The 25,250-nt window shown below is 47.4% G+C and overlaps 1 protein-coding gene across 2 annotated transcripts in view; it reads left to right on the top strand.

Annotated features, from left to right (window-relative positions):
• The window catches only part of PAX5 (paired box 5), a 189,682-nt gene that overhangs the window by 88,733 nt on the left and 75,699 nt on the right, over nt 1–25,250 (top strand). Inside the window, exons 7-8 of one of the 2 annotated variants that reach the window (XM_041763433.1) lie at nt 13,400–13,456; nt 19,544–19,673. In XM_041763433.1, coding sequence (XP_041619367.1) covers nt 13,400–13,456; nt 19,544–19,673 — 187 coding nt within the window. The remainder of the gene's footprint in view (nt 1–13,399; nt 13,457–19,543; nt 19,674–25,250) is intronic. The other variant, XM_041763434.1, reaches the window with a different exon arrangement.

Raw genomic sequence — 25,250 nt, forward strand, 5'->3', positions numbered from 1 at the left:
AGATTTTATTTATTTATTCATGAGAGACACAGAGAGACAGACAGAGGCAGAGACACAGGCAGAGGGAGAAGCAGGCTCCATGCAGGGAGCCCAATGTGGGACTCGATCCCGGGACTCCAGGATCAGGCCCTGGACTGAAGATGGTGCTAAACCACTGAGCCACCTGGGCTGCCCAAAGTTCTGGTTTTTGAAAGAAATGTTGTATGGTAAAACTCAGGCTCATGTTCTGGAGGCCAGGTGTGACCATTTGAAATGAGGGATAGGAGAGGATGGGAAATGAACTGGAGCTAGTGCCAGTGCAATGCTAGGAGCCAGCCAGCCAGACACTGGGCAAGGCCTGGGGACATCAGACCCCCTCTCTCTGCCAGAACTTACCCTCAGACTACACTCAGCTCAAGGCAGTGTCCCTGGGGAGGTATGTTCAGTTATCCTCCAGGTAGACCAGAGACCCACGGAGCAAGATGTTCCTGCTTCTGTCACTGGGAATGGGAGAGAAAAGGATGTGAAGCAGTTCAGGGTGGATGGTGGGACTGAGATGAAGAATAGACAGATTTGGCAGAGAGGGAGGCACCCTGGAGGAGGAAAGGCCTCAGGGCAGAGAAGACCCTGTGGGGGGGGGTGGTTGGGAGCTGAGGGCTGGGTGCAGAGGAGGGGGCCAGCAAAGAAAAAGTTGTGGGTATTCAGGAGAGTCCAGGGCACTTGTAGGAATCCCTGCCTCCCTGGAGTAGAGTTAGCTGTGCTGAAGGTGGCTTTTCATGGCAGCCAGTGCTTTGGAGAAGAAGCCAACAAACTCTACTGCTACTAGCAGCTTCTCTGCTAACAGTTCTGCCCCCAACATCAGCAACTGCAGCCACACAATCTCAGTTACGGTTCTATTGTGTGACCGTGGGAAACTTACTTCATCTCTCTGTGCCTGGATTTCTGCATTTATAGACAAGGAAAATGCTAATGACAGCACCTCACTGATTGAGTTGGAACAAAGCTCAACATAAAAGGTGTACCAGTAGCTAAATAGTATTCTACTGTATAGAATATAATAATTGATTTAACAAGTTGCCTGTTGGTCACTTCCACTCTTTTCCATTTTCAAAAAAGCCTGCATTGGGCATCCTTACTGATATTTATTTTTGCACATGTGATACTATACCTGCAGGATAAATTCCCAGAAGTGGAAAGGCCAGATCCGTGTATTTGTACTATGAATTTTGAAAGGTAGAGCCCCTGCTCGCAAAAGAGGTTCATCCCCTGAAGTGAGACCTATTACCCCAGTCTGCCTACATAGTATCATATCAACCTTTGAATCACTGCTAATCTTATAGATGAAAAAGGATTCAATGTAGTTTTAATTTGCTTTTCTCTTATTATAAGTAAGATCTAGCTTCTGTTTTTTACATATACTTTTTATTTTGGAATAATTTTAAATTTAGAAAATGTGTGAAAAAAAAAAAAAAGAAAATGTGTGAAAGTATTACAGCAAGTTCCCATATACTTCTCACCTAATTTCCCCTATCATTAACATCTTATATAACCATGGTTCATTTGCCAAAAACGAAGAAACCAACATTGGTACAATACTTATAGCTAAACTCCAGACTTTATTTGGCTTTTGAGTAATTTTCACACTTTGGTAACCGTAAGATAAATGTGTAAGCTGACAGTGATGTTGACTCCCCTGCACAGAGGCTGTGGGTGCCTGTGATTTGCATCATTCCCTGCAGCCCATGGCCAAGCCTCTGGGCTGGGAAGGCAGACTCAGTGGAGAAATGATCGCTCTTTCTCTAAGTTCCTCTGGCAGAGAGATGCATTGTTGTTAAATCACTGGATTGGCTCTTTAGTGCCGTTCCAGCAGCACTTCAGAACTTTTGGTATTCCGGCAGAAGGAATAGTATGTGCCAAGGTACAGGGGTATGAAATTTTACCAGCAGTTTTTAAAGAGATTTTTATTTATTTATTTATTTATTTATTTATTTATTTATTTATTTATTTATTTAAGAGAGGGAGGAAGCATGAGCAGGAGGAGGGGCTGAGGGAGAGGGAGAAGCAGACTCCCTGCTGAGCAAGGGCCCAACCTGGGGCTCAATCCCAGAACCCTGGGATCACCACTTGAGCTGAAGGCAGATGCTTACCCGACTGACCCCCCGCCCCCGGGTGCCCCTGAAATTTCATCAGCTTGAAAAATCCCATGACGTAAGCAATACTTCTCTTCTAGTAAAAGTGACACATTACAGATACAGTTTAAGCTAGAACTCTGACCTCAGGCCCTGTTTTCCCCTCCTAGAGGCCACACTGTGGTAGCTTTGGTGTGTATCCCATGAGGACTTTTCTGGAAAGCATGAACCCAGGGGAGGCGGTGGCTGGTGAGGCCAGTGGGCAGCTGTTAAGAACTCTCTCTCCTCCTTTTTTTTTTTTTTTTTTAAGATTTATTTATTTATTCATGAGAGACACAGAGAGAGGCAAACACATAAGGAGAGGGAGAAGCAGGCTCCATGCAGGGAGCCCGATGTGGGACTCCATCCTGGATCCCAGGATCACGCCCTGAGCCAAAGGCAGACCCTCAACCGCTGAGCCACCCAGGCGTCCCTCTCCCCCTCTTTCTTTGCCAATGTCCATCCCTCCTGTGCAGACAAAGTGGTCTGCTTTCATTCTTTGCCCTAGCACTTTACCCTAACAACCAGCTTCCTATCATGACTCCATTTGAGCCTCATGGCTGCTCCAGGAGCTTGGTAGGCACCATCTTACCCTCTCTCCTTGGACAGACCTGAGGAAGCCAAGGCCCAGAAGAGTGGAGTAGCCTGTCCTGAATCCTACAGCTGGTAGGGGGCCTTTCTGTTGCTTCCTGAAGAACAGCTGTCATGCCAAAAATGATAGCAAAGCATGATCGAGCACCAGTTGCTTTGCACACATGACCTCATTGTGCCCTTAGAGCAGCTCTGTGAGCCAAGTACTGTTCTCAGGCTGGTTCTGCAGATGAGGTAGTGGGATGTGGAGGGATGACGTGGGCAGTCGGAGATGGTGGAACTGGGATTCGAGGTCAGCTGTGCTCCTCCCCGACCCCAAGCCCACAGGCATTGCCGTTCTGCTGGCCAGCACTGCCCCCACCCCAATGCCTTTCTCTTACCCCATAGCCTCTTTGCAACACAGGTTTGAGCTCCCTGCACACTTCTGCTCTCTCATCACCAGATCAGTGCTTCCGGTGCTTCTGGGCAGATCTTGCCTTAATTCCCACAGGGCCTGCCCTCCAGCTGTCTCACCTTACCCTGTTTTCAGAGCTCTTTTTAGCTGCTCACCACCTGGGCCCAGGGACTGTCTCCTCTCTTTGCACTTCTCTAGGCTCTTTCCTGAGCACCTGTGGGTGCCAGGCGGTGGTGGAGGAAAAGCAGGGCACAGCACAGACAAAAATCAGGAGCAGCTACCCGCATGGGGCTTCCATTCTCCCAGGACAAAAACTGTTTCTGACCTGAGGTCTATGGGATTCTCCAGGTCCAAGACCACTTCTGCCCGGGGCCTGAGGTTCTGAACATCCCACCCTCCTGCCATTTACTGGGATGGTGGCACGTGCCAGCATCTATTCTACAGACCCCACGTGTTTCCCCCTCACCACCTGCCTTCCTCCTCCGGTCGTCCTGGGGATGTCGCTGCAGCTTGGGACAGGTCCCCCGGCTGCTCCTGGGGATCATGTGCCCGCGTGATTTACCGTGCCTCACAGCGCCACATGTCTTTAAAATTACAGTGCCCATTTCCTGCTGAAATAATTTCCACAAAGAGTGGCTCCTATTACCGCAAGAGGCGTGCAGACGTCATGATTTATTATTATTTATGGTCCCAAGGCCTTGTTTATGCAAGACGGGTTAGGTGCGTGCGATAGAAATGCCATTATGCAAATGACATTGAATGTCCTTACTGCGCCTAAATAATTTCTGTGTTGGACGATTAAACCTCATCTGTTATTGATATGGGCTGCAGTCGGGCTATTACAGAGTCCCAACAGTACTTACTCCCAGTAATGGGAAAATTGAGAGAGAGACACCAACACAATTGCCTCAAGTGGGCCGTGATGGTCAGAAAGGAGTAGAACATCTCGGAGGCCCGCGCACAGGGAGCCTGCCGACTCCTCTGGATAAATAAGGAAGGCAGCGCCCAGCAATAAATTAAGCCCCGGGTTGGAGTGGGTGCCTTGGAGGATTTGCGGCCTTCCAGTTGTGTGATTTAGCTATTTGATTGAACCAGGGGCCGAGGCAGCCCCACCCTGAGTTCCAGGGTGCCCCTTGCTGAGGGAGCCGCCAGCATGGAGAGGAGGGCACAGGGGAGGAGGGTGGCCGCTGGTGACACCCGGGCATCCAATCTGCTGCGCCACCACCACCACCAGCCGCCTGCCGCCCAGCCCCTGCACACGACCGCCTGCCTTCGAGAGCTCTCCCTCGCTCTTGCTCTTTCTTTTTTTTTTTGACACAGCTGTGAAGTCCCATTTTGATCAGTGTTGATAGCTTATGAATTCCAAAATTGACAAAATTTACAGAAAAATGAGGATAATCCATCTTCCTTAGCAGCCTGTCAGGAGCTGGCCATACTTCATAATCTCCAATTACAGATGCTATTTTCCGACATTTACATGCAGATATTAGAACCAAATGAAAATGAGAAACAAAGAGAGAATGGAAATGCAGCTATTTATATGTATAAAAGACAAACAGGTAAATTCAAGACATTTAGATTGGATTTGGGGTCCCTTTAGGAGGCTAGAAAGAGACAGGCTTGAGCACGTGGGGTTTCAGAATAAAATGGTAAGACACGTGGCCTCGCCAGGCCTGCCCGTGGTCTGGCAGTTTGGGTTCAAAATGGGTCAACTCTGCTGTAACATCCAGGGATGCTTGATTTGGGTGGGGGCGTGTTGGGCATCCCTCCGGGTTTTCAGGGGTCTCTGGGGATCAGCCATAGCTCATGGTGAGCCATCGAGTCCACACATGTTTCACAAATGAGTGAGCTTAGATCCTTCAATGTTCGTTTTAAACAATGGTGTGTGTGTTGCTGTGGGGAGACAGGATATGCCACTGGAGTCAGCTTTCTCCTAGGCAAATTTCAAAAAGTTGGTACATTCTGGTGACCTCTGCCCCACACTGCTCCTGAGTAGGAGATGCATGAAGGTACCACTGTCTGTCAGAAGGGCTCTGGCCAGGTGCACCGAGAGTTGCACCAATAAACTTTTAAAATGGGGTATAAATAATAAAATTAATGGAGAGAGAAGGGGTTCTGATATATGGATCATCCACTTCCTTCTCGAAGCTAATCTGGCCGAGAGAGAGGAGGGTCTGGGAGGAGGCTTTGTAATGAAAATGTTCTTCCCATAAAATTGAAGGGAGAACAGCCTTGTTGCCCTCGCAGCTGTATGTGGCACTGGCTTCTGGAAAGCCGGGGATATTAATTAGCACAGCTTTGGATTAAACTCTCCCAACCATGTCGGATGGTACGATTTTTTCTCTTTGTGAGCTTGACACGGGTGGCAAGGAGAAGTCGGCCTGGGTTTTCCCAGCTTAGTATCATTGCTGAAGTTTTCTTTTATTTGGGGATCAAGCCTCTTCCTCTCCCAGAAATGAGAATGAGGTATTTCAGGGTTTTCTGGGGCAGTTGGGGAGAGAGAGACAGAGAGAGAGAGAGAGAGAGAGAGAGAGAGGGAGAGAGAGACTGTTTTGTCAGAGAAGGCAAAGGAGGTGGAGAAGGTTGGACTGGGAGATGTGGCTTGAAAGCTTTTGTTTGTTTGTGTGAAGCCTGTTTCTAGCCAGCAGTTTTATATTATTTGAGGTTTGATTTGTGGGAGAGAGGTGAAGGAAATAAAACCAGGAGGCTAAATTTAATGTGTATGTGTATATGAGAGAGAAAAAGGAATTGTTAAAAACCAAACTTAAACTGGGCTCTCAGAAGCGTGTTTGTTTACACGTCTGTTTTCAAGGCCAAGGGCTTGCTTATTTAAGTAAATTATAGGTATTAACACACAAAATGCTTATTATGTTTTGTTTCCAGGTACAAAATGCGAGATTCATGAAATTAACCCGTTACTGCAAAATGAGAACATATTTTCAGTAATTAAAAGCAAAGGCTTTTAAGTTAACCCTGATAAAAAGGCAAATAGAAACGCTGTTGTCACTGTGGTAGTTTTTTCTCTATTACCTACATTAGCTAGAATTTGGGCTGAGACATAATAGCTAAAACCTAAGCCTAATGTCTGCTTCCTTAAGTTTCTGGTGTGTCTAAAAGCCAGAATGTTACCTTCAGTACAGAACAGAGGGCTTGGACCAAGCAGTCAGAGGCCTGATTTTTCCTTAACGGTACGAACAATGTCACATGTTCTTCTTTGTTTCTCTGTTGGTTCCCACTAATGTTAGGATTAATTGCCAAATCTGACAGAGATCTGAGCATTGCACTGTCTTCCGAGTCTTAGTGGGGAGAAGAAAGAATAAAGTTAATGGCATCTATGGTTAGAAACATCTAAGCACAAGTTTCCAAACCCATCTGGGTCTGGTGATGGGTTTGTCCCCATCTGGGATGGTGACAGGTGTAGGGTCGGGAGCAGGTAAGCATCCGAGGGGGCTGTGAAGCACGTGGAGCCATGCCTGGCCTGAGAGTTGGCATCTCTGTCCCTGGGCCCCCCGCACCTCCAAGTGAGGCAGTTAGAATCATGATGAAGAACACAGATCGGAGAGAACTTAGGCCGACACCCCATCCACAGCTCACCCGACTTCCTTACTCTTGGTTTTCTCACTCATCCCAGGATGGCAGAGAGGTGGTGCGTAGCGCTTTAAGATCTTGAACTTGGGGTCTCACTGCTGGGAAGAGATGGGGATGTGGTAGTTGGGCTCCATGTGCCTCACTTTCATCATCTTCCAAGGGTGGGCGGTTGATAATACCCATGGGGTGGTTGTAAGAATGAAATAAACGAATGTTTATTTAGCACCTAGAACAGTACCTGGTGTGTAGTAAGCATCCAGGGAGTTCACGTTATTCTGACTGGTTTAGGTGAGAGCCAGCGTCTTCTCAGCCTCCACCACGCCTCCCCCCCCCCCCCCCCATGCTTCTCTTGCATGGTTTCTGTTTGGCCCTAGCAAACCTCGGTGACAAAGAGGGCACTCCCTCCCGAGGCTGCCTGTGTTTGCCTTCGCAGAATATCACCCTTTAGAAAGTTCTGTCTGATAGGCAGCCGACAGGGCGGAGAGGCGGCTTGTGGCCTGAGGAGTGTGTGTGCGCGTGCACGCATGTGTGTCACCACTCAGCAGCAGCGGGGTGGAGGAGGTGGTGTTGGGCAAGGGTATCCACCTCCCTGCCTCCGCCCTATTGACCTTGCAGTACAGAGGAGTCTTCTTCGTTATGGCCTCAGGGTAACCTCTGTCCTGCTGCAGCTGGGAAGTCCATCCGAAAGAAAGTGAAGTATGAGCATCTTGCAGTGCTCCCTCCACTCCCGTACCACACTTTAGGATGAGGGAGAGGGCTCCCTTTGCATGTCCCTATTCAGGGCCCTTGCTGGCCAGTGAGTCTGCATTCCTCTGGGGGTAATGGGCCTCCCTGGCCTAACCCCCTTTCTAGTCCTATAGCAGGATGAGACAGCTAGGCCCCACCATGGACCACCTGGGAGAAGCCCATAGAATTTGGCTGCCTAGAGATGGAGCTTTGTTTTTAGGACTCTTCTTCTTCATGTCAGGATCTGGAGCCACTCATCACACAGACAGAACCTGAGCAGGCCCTGGGGCTCCAGGACGGGGTGTCCTCTTCACCCTCCTCCCCTGCATGCTGCCCTTGCCCCCAGTGCACACACCACCACACCCACACCACACCTTCTTATCACTTAAGAGACCTTGACCCTGGTTCCTGGCTCTCATCCTCCAGAAGTGGAGCTTAGCGCTCCAAGCCTTGTCATTTCTTTTCTTGCATTTGGGAAGACAAGAGCCAGAATGCTCTGAGCCCAGGGCCTTCTCTTAAGGTTCAGGGTGAGCCCTGGATTTCTTTGCCTCTTCTCCCCCTCCCTCACTCAGTTTCACTGGGGATAGGTCCTGTCCAGGCCTACTGGTGGGATCCAGCTTGGAACAAAGCAGGAGTGCTACCTATGGGTGTCTCCCCATCTCAGAGGGGAAGCAGACATGGTCCCAAATCACTAGAATAAAGTAGCGTGGAACAAATGTCCTAAAGGATGTGCAGGGGGAATGCCATAGGGAATTCAGAGAAGGAAATGATCTTTCCTTCTTTTTTTTTATAAAGATTTTTCATTTATTTATTCATGAGGGACACAGAGACATACATACACACAGAGAGGCAGAGACACAGGGAGAGGGAGAAGCAGGCTCCATGCAGGGAGCTGATGTGGGACTTGATCCCGGGTCCCGAGGATCACTCCCTGGGCTGAAGGCGGCGCTAAACCACTGAGCCACCCAGGCTGCCCTGGAAATGATCTTTCAACCAAAAACCTAAGAAAAGTATGAGGAACAGATGCTGTGTGATCTGGACGATAGAGGACGAGGGTTTTGACTGGGGCGGGGATGGGAAGGCAGTATGAGCAAAGGAATTGACATGGGCTTTCAGGGATCAGTGTGTGTGTGCTGTGATTGGAGTAGAGGACAATGTTTTAAAAGTATGGTAGATTAAGAGTGGAAGCTGGAAAAGTAGGTTGGAATAGGGTTGGGGCCTGTACGGTTCAGGTCAATGTTACCTGGAGGCAGTGTGAAGCCAGGGAGAGTTTATAAGCCCTGGGTCAGGGGTAGGAGAAAATGAACACTTAAAAAATTCATATGCATAATCACTTTCCATTTCTGATGAACTTGTAGTGAGCTCTGCGCTGATTAAGAACAGCATGAGTCAGCCAGGTGATGAGGTCACCAGAAAAGCAGAAGCAAGCTGCTTATGCCCCAGTCAGAGAGAATAGGTCCAGAATGAGGAGCACGGGACATGTGGGCCCTGCATTGGGTCCAGGAGGGAACAGCACTGCCACTGTTAGAGGACGTTTGTTAGAACGGGAGCCACAGGGAGTACACCCGAGACTAAGGCTGGGAGGCCTACGGGGACAGACCTAGCTCTTTCTCGTAGCTGAGCTGGGTGGCCACGGAGTGGTTGCCTCAGGAAATAGTGAGTTCTCCACCACTGGTGGGTTTCAAGCATCAGATAAAAAGATCAGCCCTCATCATAACTCCTGAGCTTCTTTGAGCTCTGAGATTCGGGGCTTACTAAAAATTCTCTAAGTGGTCAGGGGGTGGGGAAATAAGGGGCCTCCTGATTAGTCATTGCCAGAAAAGTTTCTCTTGGACAGAAAGTACAATATCTAATTTCAGTCCTGTCCCTGGGGCTTCCCCTGCTACTCCACACCACCTGGGAGTGTGTCTGGGGGTGTGCTGGAGGGATGCCTTGCAGACTGCAAACAGAATAAGGGGAGATGAGTCAAACTTTGCAAGTCTCTTGATTTGATTTGACTGCACTCTGTTGTGGCCCAAGCATGGGCACAGATCTAGAGAGCCAAGTGGATAAAGACCAGGTCTCATCCATGCCGATAGTACTTTCTGATAAATAAAAGCATCCTGAGATCACTTATCCTCTCAGTGACCCTGGGAAGCACCTCTGGTGCTGTTGGCAGAGCCAGGCCATGGTACCTGTCCCAGTTCATTTGGTTCCACAGGCATTTATGTCACATCTGTTCAAAGCTGGGCACTGGGCCAGGAGCTGCTGTCACAAAGATGAGGGAGACATAGCTCCATCCTCATGAAGTTCACACGCTAGTTGAGAGATGAGGACCCTAAACAATTAGATGTGTGATGCAAAGTGGTGAGTGTAGTGGTAGAGGTATGACCACTTAGATGTTCTGGGAACACAGAAGAGGGGAAATCGGGGAAGGCTTCCTGGAAAGGGGAGGTTATTCAGAATCCTAGGCAGTTCTTTCCCCCCTGTAAATACTAACAGTACTGCTGTAGATTATGGAGTGTTTTTGAAAGCATCATTTATAATACCCCCTTAGAGCAAACTTTTTTTAAAAGGTTTTATTTCTTTATTTGTAAGAGAGAACACACAAGCAGGGCGAGCAGCAGGCAGAAGGAGAAGCAGGCTTCCCACTGAGCAAGGAGCCCGATGCAGGACTCAATCTCAGGACCCTGGGATCATGGCCTGAGCTACAGGCAGGCACTTAACTGACTGAGCCACCCTGGTGTCCCAAAACTTTTTTTTTAAGAGAGCGCACACACAAGCAGGGAGGGGAGAGGGAGAGGGAGAGAGTGAGAGAGAATCCCAAGTAGCCTCCATGCCCAGCCTGGAGTCAACTCAGGGCTTAATGCCACAACCCTGAGATCATGACCTGAGCCAGAATCAAGAGTCAATCAAAAATCAGGCGCTTAAAAAAAAAAAAAAAAAAAAATCAGACGCTTAATCGACTGAGCCATCCAGGTGCCCCTAGCAAACATTTTTTATTTTATTTATTTATCTTTAAAGATTTATTTTTTTATTTGAGAGAGAGAGCACAGGAGCAGGAGGAGGGGCAGAGGGAGAGGGAGAGAAGCAGATTCCCCATGTTACTCATGAGAGAAGTGCCTGGCCTAGCTCCACACAGATCTTCAGATCTGAGCCCTGTCTTCCTGGTCGCAGGGCTGCTGGGCTCCCTTAGCCATACTCCTCTCTAGATGGTAGCCAGGAGTCTGCATTCGGGGGCCTGGATAGAGTGCGCAACACCTTCACTAACCCACGGGGTGACCAAACCTGACCTCAGCCACACCAGCGAGAAGCCCAAGGAGGACCACACCCGTGCAGAGCACAGCTCCCCACCTCTGCCTCAGGTGAGGCCTCACAGCCAGAGGGGCCCTGATGGTTCTGGGGTTCTGGTTCTTCTTCCTCATTTGGCAGGTGGAGTCCCTGAGGCCTAGAGTGGAGCAGGGTCTGCTCCAGGTTGAATGGGAGTCCAAGGCAGTAAGTGTCAGGTCTCTAGGCTCCCTGCCAATTGGTTTGATCCACTGTAATCAAGACAGAACTATTCCTTTTTTTTTTTTTTTTTAAAGATTTTATTTATTTATTTATTTATTTATTTATTTATTTATTTATTTATTTATTTATTTATTTATGTGGTGGGGGAAGGCCAGGGGGTGGTGGTGAGAGAGAGAGAGAAGAATCTTAAGTAGGCTCCATAAGCAGTGCAGGGCCTGATGCAGGGCTCAATCTCACGACTCTGAGATCATGATCTGAGCGGAAGTCAAGAGTTGGACACTTAACTGACTGAGCCACCCAGGCGCCCCTAAAGATTTTATTTTTAAGTAATCTCTACACTCAATGTGGGACTCGAACCCACAACCCTGAGATCAAGAGTGGTATAATTCACCTACTGAGCCAGCCAGGCTCCCCAAGACAGAACCATTCCTTAACACATGCTCTGCACATGCAGTTTTTGTGTACCCCGGTTTAAATAGTGTGGAACCTTCTTCCTCCTTGCTTGCAGATTCAGGGCTCTGTTTACCTGGAGGAATAGAGTTTGGCCCGTGGCCAGGGCATTTTACAGAGGAGGACGTCCTACCATAAGTGTGTGAGCTTCCCCTCAGGGCCAGTAGCAAAGTCTTCGCAAATCCTCTCTGCTTCTGGTGTGATGGGCCAGCACTGAGCTTGGAGCTGGCACACTGGGGCTCCCCTCTCTGAGCCTCGTCTTTGCAAGGACTTTGCAACCTGGTAAGGGCCCACGCAGATGAGGAGGCCCTTATGCTTCTTGTGTTTGGAACCTTGGAGTCTCCGAAGATGGGGAGATAACAGGCTTCAAGAGAGCAAATTCCTGGCTGGCCTCACCCTCTGGGGTGCTCTCATTATGCTGCAAGTGTCTTTTGGACAGTTGATGGGTGTGGCAAGTGGGGTCATGACTCAAACACATGCTGTTTGGGACTTTTGATGTTATGGAGAATTTCAAAACGAGACCAAAGAGTCTAATCTGTAAGCATCCCTCCCCTGGATTCAATGATCATCCTGTTTCCTCAATACCCTTGCTTTCTTTTTCTGTCTTTTTTTTCTTTTAAAGATTTTATTCATTTATTCATGAAAGACACAGAAAGAGAGGAAGAGACATAGGCGGAGGGAGTAGCAGGCTCCCATGGGGAGCCTGAGGCGGAACTCGATCCCAGGACCCCAGGATCACACCCTGAGCCAAAGGCAAATGTTCAACCACTGACCCACCCAGGTGCCCCTCAGCTTTATTTTTCAACAGCTTTATTGAATTTTCATTTTTCTATCACAAAATCCACTCATTTGAAGTATTCAAGTCAGTGATTTTTAGTAATTTATGGAGCTGTGCCACCAACACCAACAATCCAGTTTCAGAACAGTCCCTTCACTCCAAGAAGATCCCTCCTGTATTTTATCGTTAATCCCCCTTCCCTCTCTGGCTCCAGCCACCCCCTGCTCTGCTTTCTGTGTTACGGATTTGCCAGTTCTGGCCATCCCACTTCTATCTGGCATCTTTCACTTAGCGTGCTCTTGAGGCTCACCTGTACTGCAGCATGCCTTGGTGCCTTGTTCCTTTTTATTTTTGAATAGTATCCAGTTAGACCACAATTTGTTCACTGTAGCCAATTTCCTTAACTTTATTTTGAAGCAGACTCCAGACATCGTATCACTTTATCTGTAAGTATGTTAGAATGACTCTTTAAAAGATGAGACCTTCACTGGCATAACCATGATACCATTATCACGCCTAAAAAGTTAGTAAATCTGTAAAGTCCTCAAATAAACAGTCTGTATTTGTATTTATAATAGTTTTGTAATATGTCATAGTATTTCTTTCCACAGTTGTTTATTTTTACAGTCTGTTTGTCGGAGTCAGGGTCCACATTGCAACCGATCGATATGTCTCAAGTCTCCTCTAACCTATAGCATCCCCTCTGTCTTTCGTTTCTTGCCTTGGAGCTCATCTGTTGAACAGGGAATCCACACTTGGTCACGTGGCCAGTTAGGGAGGCAAAGAGCATCCGAAGTGGCAGGAGGCTTGGAGATCACATGCAAGTCTTCAGATAGCTGGGGAAGCAGAGGCCAGGGAAGGAAGACACCAGCCCCCAGGTCCCAGCTCCACCCTAGCTGCCAAGGCATCCAGACCCCTCTGCCTCCTCAGTCTCGGGTCACCAGGCCAGGCCCTAGGGACACATCTCCTCGAGTTCGTGTCCTCATTGGGGTAGGTGTATAGGTGGGCAGGCCTCTTGTCCCTCAGGATGGGACTGGTGCTGGCCCAGAACCCAGGGACCACCTGAGGCTCAGCAGCAAGCCTGGAGGAGCTTTGCAGGTGATGGGGAAGCCTCTTGGGCCAAGGTAGCCATCTGAGGTAGCCAGCTCTGCAGCCTTCGTCCCCATGCCCTGCCCTCCTTCATGCTGCCCTCCTTCTCACGTGTCTGTGTTTCTTTTCTCCTCCATGCTATGGCAGTGGTGCCCCGTGCTGATGAGACAATACTTGGTGCAGCCCCAGGCAGTCCTTTTCCAGGTAATTTCCTAGGGACCCAAATGACACCCAGCACACACTTTTCCCAGGGCATGTGCCTCCTGGAGTCCCTTTTAGGATGTCCTGTCCCTTGTGTTGCTTAGGGTCAGAAGTGCCTGTCCTTATGCTTCAGATCCTCACACTGGCCCTGGCAGACAGGCAGCAAGGGCTTTGACTTAAATCTCATGTTATTAATGAGGCAAACAAGGTACCAAGAGCTGGCCTGGCTTGCCTGAGGTCACGCAGGAGAGAAAGAGGCAGAGCTGGGATGAGAACCTGGTGTTACTGCTCCTGGTTCACTGCTCTTTCCACCACGGGGTTAAAGGCTACAAATGATACAGATACAAAGTAGCCGAGGAAGTCCATTCCCTGCCCCATACCTTAGTTTTTCCAGGTTGGGGTAGATGACTCGGGAGTATCTGTCTAGCTCAGACATTGGAGAGCGTGAGACTTCCCATCATCTGGAGCATAGTATCTGAGGAGGGTGTGCGTACCTGCTGGTCTGGACCCTGAGACCTCACAAGAATCTGTGGCAGGAGGCAGAGGGTTGTATTCCCATTGGTTGCCCTGGAGTGAACAGTCTGTGACTTGCTGTTCATTTTTCTTTCTGGGTCGTGGTCAAGGACAGCACCCCGGGGCCCTGATGGGAAAGGAGCAGAAGCCCAAAATAACATCCTAAGAAAGAACCCCAAGAGCTCAGAGAAGTCAGAAATGTGGAACAGAGCTATTGCCTGTGCCTGGCAATGGTGGGAGGAGAGGGGAGCCACGTTCCCTAGTGTGTAGGCCTGCTGACACACCTATGCACGCGTGACTGCCTTTGTTGCGTCAGGTTCAGCCCCTAGCCTCCCAAATAACTATGAGAGATGGGAGGACGTTGTCGCTGTTACCAGAGGCACCGATTGTGCCTTCTCTCTTCTTTCTTTCTCGTGACCTTCTTTATCATCTTTCTTATCCTGTCATTCTCTCTACCTCGTCCCGTCTCCACTTTCACAAAGGACTTGAGATGCCCTGCAAAACAAACAATTACGTGTATCTAAGTTAGTAAGTTAGAGCTAAAAAAAAGTTCAGAAATTATGTAGCAAGAGAGGGAAGGTCCTGACACCAGGTGCCAGCAATGCTGTGGTTGTGGTGGTTGAACACTGAATTTGACTGAGCTTCTTGGCAGCCAAAGCAAAAAGGGACATACCGTGGTTTCCAGAGTTCCTGTTGTTCAACCACAGGTGGGTTAACTGCTCATCAGGAGAAAAAACTTCAGGGGTGCTGAACTGTAGGAGGGATTGACAAAGACTTTGACCATCCTAATGGGCAGTGTCTTCAGAGGTTAAAAAAAAAAAAAATTCTGGGCAGCCTGGGTGGCTCAGCGGTTTAGCGCCGCCTTCAGCCCAGGGTGTGATCCTAGGGACCCGGGATTGAGACCCACGTCGGACTCCCCACGTGGAGCCTGCTTATCCCTCTGCCTGTGTTTCTGCCTCTCTCTCTCTGCCTCTCATGAATAAATAAAATGTTTTAAAAAAATTTCTTAGGGTGGCCCTTTTATTTCCTCTAACAAATGATATATTTTTAAAAGATTTTATTTTTTTATTCATGAGAGATACAAAGAGAAAGGCAGAGACATAGGCAGAGGGAGAAGCAGGCTCCCTGAGCCTGACACGGCACTCCATCCCAGGACCCTGGGATCACACCCTGAGCCAAGACACTCAACCACTGAGCCACCCAGGTGCCCCGAATGCCTGATATTTTATCACATATGAGTGAAAGTGCTTCCCCAGAGGCTTTACCTAATGGTGGCTAAGGGTGTTGTTTCCTGGTCACCTAAATTGATGAGGGGAGTGATGGGGGTAGAGTGGGGGAAGGTTAGGATATCACTTGGGGTTCTTGTTCAAACACTTCTTAGTTAATTTTTGAGTGTTGTGGCTAATGTCATGCTATTGGACCATGTATTCATTTATTCAACAAACACTTAGGGGGGCTCTAGGGATGTTCCATGCTCTCAAGACATCCTCAAGGGAAATAGACAAATAGCCATTAAACATGATGGAAGTATGGTAATGGAGGTCTATGGAAGTATGGAAGCAGAGACAAAGAGTCATGATTTCTTTGTAGAAATGGGGGGCCCAGGAATGGCTTCCCCAGGGAGGTGACATTGGAGCTGGGTCTTGTGGACAGTCCAGGAGTCCTCTGAGTGAGATGAGTCCTCCAGGAAGAGGTGGAACTGGCTGGAGTGGCTGAGGAGCAGCTGCTGTAGCAAGGGAGCCCAGAAGATTGGAGAGAATCAACAGCAGCTCAAAGGGACAGTCAGTGATGAGGACTCAGGGGATAATTACACCCCAAAACTAAATGACAGCATCCCCTGGCTTACGCAGGAGCAGAGTAAGAGCTGTGGAATCCTACCGAAGGAGAGTCTAGGCTTCGGGCAAGCCCTACAAGGTGGTGGCGTAGGAGGTACGGATAGCCAAGGGGAGCTGAGGGCTGGTTTCCAAGTCCCCTGTCCTCAGAGCCCCTGCTCTTGAGGGAAGTTCACTCTACCTTCTGGCAGCCAGGGATGTTTGGGAGACTGGATTCTTGGACCTCCTACCACATGTGTAGCACAAGTTAAAGATTTTTCTCTTGGAAAGGTGATCCATACCCGACTGTCAAAGTGACTAGACAAACTTTGACGATAAATTTATTGACTAAACCAAAATCAAATACCAAAAAGACCTTTCCAACAGGACATCGAGGAAATTAAGAGGCAGAGTAACCCCGTTGGCTACCATCTTGCAATTTTCTTAAATCCAGGTTGGCTCTGCTTTCTTGGTGGGGGGACATAAAGGCTTTCCTTTGCAGACCCGGCTGCCCAGCCTAGAGCCTAGGAAGGGGGTAGGTCTGGCAGTGGGTAGGGAGGGGCGCAGGGATGCTGACTCTAGGTTGAGATTGCTGCTTGGCCTGCCTAAGGGCCACTCATTCATTTGTTCATCTGTGTGTTCACTGTGCAACTCTTCATAGGTGAATCCCAGCTCTATTGCCTTTCCGTCTTCGCTTCGTCTACTTTCACTTCCCCCAACTATTGGCATGTGGTCTGTTTCTAGACGGCTCCTGTCCTCTTACCTTTGAGCTTTCCTCCAGCACTTATCAGCCTTGGGGGCCACAGATTCCTCAGACCCAGGTTAAATACCACCTGCCCAAGAACGCTGTCCTGACCACTTCCCACTCCAGGGTCAATTAACGGTTCTGCACTCTTGCTCCTCTTGGTTAAAGGGCCTTGTGTCTTTTCCCTCAGGGGTTTGTGGATGAAGGTCAGAGAGCATGTCTGGTCTGCAAAAGAAAGGCTCAATAAACACTGAACATTCATTATGCTTAGGCCTCCACAAGGGTACCCAGTAGCATGGAGAGGAGGGAGCCCTGTCCTCTAGCCTGGAGTCCTAGGACCTCCAGGAGACACCATCTTGGAAGAGATCCTTACAAAATTGTTTTGACCTCCTGTCCTTGCTCACGGCAATACATTGAAAGAGCTGTTCCAGCGAGTTCCTTCTTTAGCAAATTAGGAGGCTAATGCCATGACCAGGTCCCATTCTATGGAGGATGAAATCTAGACGGTGACCTTTTCCCAACAGCTCCTTGCTGTGTGGAATGCAGACTATGCTGGTCTGGACCTGAAGCAAGAAAGATATTCTCATCTCCACCTAGGATGCATATATTCGCTTATATGTGAAACAAAGATTTATAAAACAGGACTTAACTATTTCTGTGCATGAGAACCTTGGATATTTTCTGTTCTAGTTCATTCTGATTTCATTTTTTAAAATATTGGCACTAGCAAATTGATTTCACATCTGTTTTCAGGTCAGGCAGGACTCACAGTATGAAACTCATTAGAGTAATTGTCAAGACTTTGGAGTCAGGTGGATCCAGATTGGAACCCTGGCTGTGGCACCTAGAAGGTGTGTGACTTTAGGCAAGCTACTTCCCTTCTGTAATAGGTCTCAGTTTCATCATCTGTAAAGTGGGGACAACGTAGAACCTATTTCATGGAGTTGCTGTGAGGATTAAATGGGAGATTAGGTAAAGCTCCTGACACAGAGCAAGGGATCAATAAATATGAGCTTTTGAGATGGTTGTGAAGATTATGGTTCTTCTTGCTCTGGCATGACCACTTGGTGGGGCCAGCAGAGCAAAGGCAGGACTCTTGCTTCCTAAAGAATGGTAGTCAGGAAGGACTTCCTGGAGGAGGAGGCATTGGATGAGGGCAGCTGGATGACTGGAACCCACTCCCGTCTTCACAGCGACCAAGAACCCTGCATGAGCATCCCAGGACCACTTGTTTCCTTTTGAAGGGCAGGCTTGTTCCCAAGGATTTTTGGCTGGACCTAGAGCCAACCACATTAGATGCCTTTGCCTTTCCCATTTAGGTCTCCAATCCACCTGGAATTGATTTTTGTGTCTGGTGTAAAGTAAAGATCCAATTTCTTTTTTCCTTCTTGTTTCTGAATGGATAACTCGTTACCCCCGTACTGTTTATTAGAGTCCATCCTTCCCTGCTGATTTGTACATCACCTCTCTCATATATCAAGTTTCCATATATGCACAGATCTGTTTCTGGACTCGCTTCTGTTTCATTGATCTATTTATCTGTCCCTGTGCCAATCCCACACTGTCTTAATTACTACAGCTTTACAGTGGTTCCGGATGTTGAGGAGGCGTGTCCCTCTCATCCTTCTCCCTTTGAAGCCTGTGCTCTTCTCCGCGTGTTTCAGAATCAGCCTCTGCTGGAGGTGATTGAGAGCCCCAGGAGCTCTGGACAAAGCTGTCCTCCGTGAGGCTCATGGCAGGGTGCCTGGGCCTGCAGTACCTCACGGACTCACTGCTGCCAACCACCCCAGTTTGAGCTGCCTGAGAAGTACTTCCTAATTCATATGCAGAGAGAATCACGAGGAAAATGCCTGGGTCTGAGTCCCCTCTGCCTGCGGCTTGCCGGGTGGCTCCCCTGCCAGGTGGCTCAGTCCTCAGCATCCTCCCCAGGGCACCTGCATCTTCTTTCAGGAGACTGCTTGCTTCCCTGTCCCTGTCTACTGAGGACATAGCCCTGGACAGACAGACATGTGGCAATGCCGGCAATGCCAGGGTCCTGGAGGGAACTGCTCACGCCAGAATTTGGCCCGTACAACCAAATTCTTTGGCTTAGATATTTGCAAGTATTTTCTTTACCGGAAAATAGGCCCAGGGGTTGGGTGGAAGAAAGAGACCTGGCACTCATGCTTCTAATTTCATCTGTCCCTGAGCGTGAAGACCCAGGGTCTGGAGACCCTGCTGATGGTGGCTTGGATGCCAAGGACATGACTCATCACAAGCTTTAATTTCATGAGATGGCTTAAGGAAAGGAGCATGACTCTGGGCCACGCACACACGTCGATGTGGACTTGCTCAGTCAGATGCGTGCATCCCATCAGCATGTAGTTGTTTGTACGCTGCCAGAACTCAGAAACACTTGCCAAACTGTGGTTCGTTTGGTCTCATGTGTTGGAGTTTGGAGTGAGAGTCTTCAGTGGCCGACTCCCTGGACTGGGACTCTACCCTGGTGGCCATGACAAAGCCCTCTTTGCCTTGGGCCTCAGTTTACTCATCTGTGAATTGAGGGTTTGGCATGACGATGTCTGACATTCCTCTTGACCTGGTGGTGTCTGTTATTCTGCATCTGTGGTTTCAGAGCTTGGAAATCAGAAACTTCTCTCTCTTCTTGGCGACGAGACTCTTATTTCCATTCTGGTTTTGGTTACTGATATTTAGGGAGATGGAAGAGGCTGTCGGTGGCCGCCGGGGCTGGGCACGTGGAGCCCACAGGCCACAAGAAGCTAGGGTGGAATCCTTGTGAAGCTGCGCTGAACCCTGCCCACCTCCTCACCTGGGGAGAACTGTCGAGCTTGGATTCCTGTCCTGTTCCAATCTGCCTGAACCGAATCTGCCTTCCCAACACCGGGGGGCTTGTGAGCCCCTGTGGGCCTCAGCACAGGCAGGGGCTAGCCCTGCTCAGTGGCTAGAATGTGGTGGTGGCATTTGGCTGAGGTGCTTCGGAGTCTTGATACTGAGATGTTTCTGTTTTGTTTCCTCTTTCAGACCACCGAGTATTCAGCGATGGCTTCGCTGGCTGGAGGGCTGGATGACATGAAGGCCAACCTGACCAGTCCCACCCCCGCCGACATTGGGAGCAGCGTGCCTGGGCCGCAGTCCTATCCCATTGTGACAGGTGAGGGCACCTAGGGTGGAGGAGAGAGAGAGAGAGAGAGAGAGAGAGAGAGAGAGAGTGATGGAGAGAGACTGAGATTGCCTGCATGGCGGGAAGAGTGGCTTGGTGCTTTTGGACTTGACTGGCCATTTTTTGTTTTAATAAGGTTATGAGGTCCTGGAATTGGTCAGGCTGGGAGTTGTGGCTCTGATGAGACATGGCTTGCTCTGAGAAAGCCAGAGGAGAGCAAATGCCCCACGGACTATGGGCTGGGACAGATGGCAGGGGAGGCCCAGGACAGAGGGGCCTCGGTGACTTCGGGATCTCCTGTGGGCTAGGGCCCGGTGTTCACTTCCTCTCATGGGAAGAGCAGCCCTGGCTGGCAAGATTTGAGAAAGAGCAGATTTCTGACAGACTGTCTCTGGCATTTCAGATTTCCAGGCAGAGGCTGAGTCAAGAAGGGCAAGAGGTTTAGGCTGGAAGGTGCCTGGTATATGCAAAGTAGCTGTCTTTCTGGAAGGCCCAGGGCCAGCCTCTTTAGCTATCAGCAGAAAGATTAAGAGTTTGGGCCCTGTCCACAGCCTGCTGCATGGGGTGGTGGCCCTTCTTGTGAGTCATGGCCGAGGCCTCAAGCTGCTGCTTGCCAGCGGGGACGCTACCACCCAGGCCCAGGCCATTGGCCATGCTGCTCGGGGCATCTTGGGCCAGGCTTAGCTGGCTGCTCAGCTGGCTGTGTCCACACTGCTCCAGCCTCTCTAACCCACGGAGTGGGAGCATGCGAGGGGAAGAGCTGGGGCTGCGCATTGAGCTGCCCGAAGAGCGGGGCAGGCACCGCCTGGGTCCACAACTGGCTTCCCGGACCGGACTGGGCAGAGGGGAAGGTCTGTAAAGGCCCCAGCTCAGAGCCCTGGGCTATTTGCAAGGCTCAACTAAAACCATTCACAGCTTTCCCACACATAGACTGTAGTTGTTTTGTCTCTAAAACTTTCGGCTTTTGTACTTTTTAATTTTAATTTCACTGTTATCCTTGATTATTTGTCTTTTTTATTGAGTTATTGGAGAAGCAGGAGCTAGTCGTGCCTCATCTATTATTGCATAATGTAACAATAAACTTCCTCAAAATAAAAAAATTAAAAAAAAAAAAAAGAGTTTGGGCCCTGGAGACACACTGCTGGATTTGAACTTGCTCTTGACTAGGTCTGTAATCTTGGGTAAATTATATAAGAATTCTGGGCTGGGTTTTTTTTTAATTATTATTATTTATTATTTTTATAGATTTATTTATTTATTTATTTATTTATTTATTTATTTATTTATTTATTTATTAGACACACACAGAGAGAGGCAGAGACATAGGCAGAGGGAGAAGCAGGCTCCATGCAGGGAGCCTGATGTGGGACTTGATCCCAGGACCCCAGGACCATGCCCTGAGCTGAAGGCAGATGCTAAACCTCTGAGTTACCCAGGCATCCTTGGGCTGTGTTTTTTAAAAAGATCCCTAAAATGAGAATGATAATAGCACCTGACCCAGAGTGTTGTTGTGAGGATTAATTTGCTCATACAGGTGAGGTCCTTAGACTCTCGTTTATAGCAAGCACCCAATACAAGTTACTGCTCTTATTCCTCTCGGAGCCTTCTCATGGTGGCCGGCCACCATTGTTGGGCTTGGTGCTGCAGAGAGAGCTGGACTAGAAGGGCCGGGTTAGGCAGATACCTCCTCCTGCTCCAAGATCAGTGGGATAGGATGGGGGGACAGATTCTGGAAGTTTGTCCAAGCTGGCAGACAGGGAGCAGTCTCAAGTACTGTAGAGACAGATGAGGAGAGGCTTGGGGGGTGGTGCTTGGGCCAGAGTCCAGGGGTTCAGTGGGGGATGGTAGCAAGTGTCCCTGTAGGCTGCTAGGCAGGACATGGTAGGAAGTTACAGAGACAAGTGTCTTTAGAAGTACAGGAGGGCTATGGGTTGTGTCAGGGAAGCTGGGGACTGGGCTTGGGTTAGAACCTTGGGGGAAGGGGCTGGGTGTCACACAGGCACCAGGACGACAAGAACCCAGCTCTAAGACCTGTGCTGATGGTTTGGCATTAGGCCTCATGGGCTCAGACAGAAGCAGTGAAGGCCCTGTTTGCAGATCGTGCCAAGAGCCTGGAGGCAGCTGAGCCTGTGCAGGGGGGAGGTATCAGCACTGGGAAGGGATAGAGAGTGAGGAGCCTCAGTTAGAGTGAGGCACAGATATCCCATGAGGTCCTCTCCCCCAGAAGACTGCAGTTGACCCAGGCAACACATCTGGGTTTTCAGTAAACCTTTGACCAAACACTTGTTTGTATTTCATAGTGAAGTCAGACTTATGCTTGATCTTTAAAAAAAAAGTTTTTTAGATATAATTCTAGCCTCTGACCCATTATTACTCTTTGTGTTGCTTTTAACTTTCATCTTTCCTAAAAACACATTAAATTATCTGCTGTAGGATATTAAAAGCACTCAGGTAGTGGATGGTTACTTTGGAAGAAAGATTTTCTGCCTTGTTCTGGGAAAAATAGGGAAAAAAGGCTCTTTCACATGCCCTTCCACACGGGTGTGTTTTCCGGGTGTTCATTGCTGAAGGAGTATTTCTGTGGAGGACCGCCTTGGGCTGTGAGAGCAAGATATGAGGTGGCAGATGAAAGCTGTTGGGAAAAATCAGTATTATATTACATAAAAAGCTCTTACCATATCTAGGACCACTCGTGATCATCTGCAATTCTGAGCTATTTTATTTTATTAAAACATTTTTAAATTCAGGGGCACCTGGTTGGCTCAATCAGTGCAACATCTGACTCTTGGTTTCAGCTCAGGTCATGATCTCAGGGTGGTGAGATCTAGCCCCATGTCAGGCTCCATGCCCATGCCTAGCAGAGAGTCTGCTGGAGATTTTCCCTCTCCCTCTGCCCCTCCTTGCACTGCACCCCTGCACCCCCTCCTCTCTGCTCTTATGCTCTTGCTCTCTCTAAAAATAAATAAATAAATCTTGTTTAAAATTTTTAAAATTCGATCTATTTTTTAAAAGTTCACCTTATGTCTTGATTTTGCATAACCATATGCTTGATTTTGAAATATTAGAAGTATTCTAATTATAAATACAACCATTAGCTTTCTTGCGAGTAAACAAACAATAGCTAGCTAGAAAAATAATAGAAGAGTCCTTTAACAATAGCACCAAAAAAAACAAATGTTGAGGAATAAACCTCACTTTAAACTCTACTAAGGACATAAAAGAATAAATGGAGAGATATAACTTGTTCTTTGGCAGGAAAACTCAGTATCATAAAGATGTCAGTTTCCCCTAAGTAATCTACTCATTCAAAGCGATCCCAATGAAACTAGCAGCAGAATTTTTTTTTTTTTTTGGAACATGTCAAGATGATACTAAATACTGGAAAAATAAGCACTAGAGGATAGGTAAAAATTCTGAAATAAAGAAATGAACAGAAGTTGTAGCCTATTTAAAGACATTATGATAAAGCAGCAGCAATTAAAATTACTTTGAGGTTTTTTTTTAACCTACCTTTCTTTCTTTCTTTCTTTCTTTCTTTCTTTCTTTCTTTCTTTTTCTTTCTTTCTTCTTTCTTTCTTTCTTTCTTTCTTTCTTTCTTTCTTTCTTTCTTTCAACTCTATGCCCAATGTAGGTCTCAAACTCACACTCCAGAGATCAGGAGTCATTCACTCTCCTGACTGAGCCAACCAGGTGCCCCTAAAACTATTTGTAACTGAAACTAAAGTAAACAAACAAATATAACAGCATAGGGAGTCCTTAAATAGACCCAAATATACGTGATGTTTATAAATGTAGTATTTCAAATCAGTAAAGATAAATCATTCAGTTAATGGTGTTGGGACAACTGGGCTTGTTGGAGACATACCTCACTTTGTATATCAAAATAAATTCCAAGTTGATTTAAACTTTCAATGTAAAAAACAAAACAAAACAATAAACTGGAAAAAAAATGAGGGATACCTTTTAAATCTTAGAGTGGGGAAGTCCTTTTAAAATCTGTTCCAGGAAAAAAATAAAATAAAAATAAAATAAAATAAAATAAAATAAAATCTGTTCCAGGGATCCCTGGGTGGCGCAGCGGTTTAACGCCTGCCTTTGGCCCAGGGCATGATCCTGGAGACCCAGGATCGAATCCCACATCGGGCTCCCGGTGCATGGAGCCTGCTTCTCTCTCTGCCTATGTCTCTGCCTCTCTCTCTCTCTGTGTGACTATCATAAATAAATAAAAATTTTAAAAAAAAGATTAAAATCTGTTCCAAATATAAAAGACAAAGAAAAAATCAAATAAATGGCAGTTAAAAATGTAAGTCTTTTGTCTGTATGTAAAAACATCCAAAAGACAAAGAATAAAATTGGAGAAAAATATAGAACACAGATGACAAAGAGCTAATTTCCTTAATATATAAAGAGCTTTTAGAAATGAATAAGGAAAAGATCAGTAGAAAAAACTAGGTCGGGATCCCTGGGTGGCGCAGCCGTTTGGCGCCTGCCTTTGGCCCAGGGCGCGATCCTGGAGACCCGGGATCGAATCCCACATCAGGCTCCCGGTGCATGGAGCCTGCTTCTCCCTCCGCCTGTGTCTCTGCCTCTCTCTCTCTCTCTGTGACTATCATAAATAAATTAAAAAAAAGAAAAAAAGAAAAAGAAAAAAAAAAAAAGAAAAAACTAGGTCAAGAATATGGATAGGTGATTCATTGGAAAAAAATGCAGATGTCCAACAGCACATGAAAGATACACACCTGACTCATGATTCTAAAACTGCAAATTAAAATAATCATGAGACACTTTAAAAAACCCATTAGCCTATCAAAGATTGAAATGTTTCTTGAGGGCCAGTGTTGGAGAAGATATGAGAAGCAAATTATTTTCATACACTGTTACAAATCAGTGTAATCTGTTTTGGAGGGAAATTTAGCAATATCTGTTAAAAATTTAAATGTACACACCTACCCTCTAACCCAGAACTTTTATTTTTTTATTTTATCCCAGAACTTTTATATGCAGGTCACATATTCACATAGACACACAGTGATATCTCTATCTGTATAATAATTATAGAATTATTTATAATGGCAAACAAATGGAAATAATTCAGTGTCCGTCAATAGGAGCTGGCTAAATTATGGCTCCTTCATAGCACAAAAAACCATACAACCAATTATACCAATTAAAAAGAATTAAGTAGAACTGTCTGTGCCGAAATGAATAAATATATATTTTAAGTAAATAAACAATTTGTAAAATACTACATGAAGTATGATCCCATTGGTGTGAAAAAAATATAAAGGCCATACACACAGAGGCACGGATGCACACAGGCAGGTCAGAGGCTTGTATCATGAAGATTCAGTAGAAGATTCCCCAGTCCTTCCCCTGCCTTATGAGGCACTGTGATGTTGGGGTTCTCTGCCTAGTTCCACCCAGCATGCCCTTGGGATAGCAGATAATAACAAGGCCCCTTTACCCTCCTGAAATTAAGTTCATAAAAACTATTTTAACATCTGATTTCAAATAAAATCAAAATAATGCCTTCATTATGAGATATAGGAAGAATGAGAGTGAAATTGT

Source organism: Vulpes lagopus, chromosome 7 (assembly GCF_018345385.1).
Source record: "Vulpes lagopus strain Blue_001 chromosome 7, ASM1834538v1, whole genome shotgun sequence".
NCBI lineage: Eukaryota > Metazoa > Chordata > Mammalia > Carnivora > Canidae > Vulpes > Vulpes lagopus.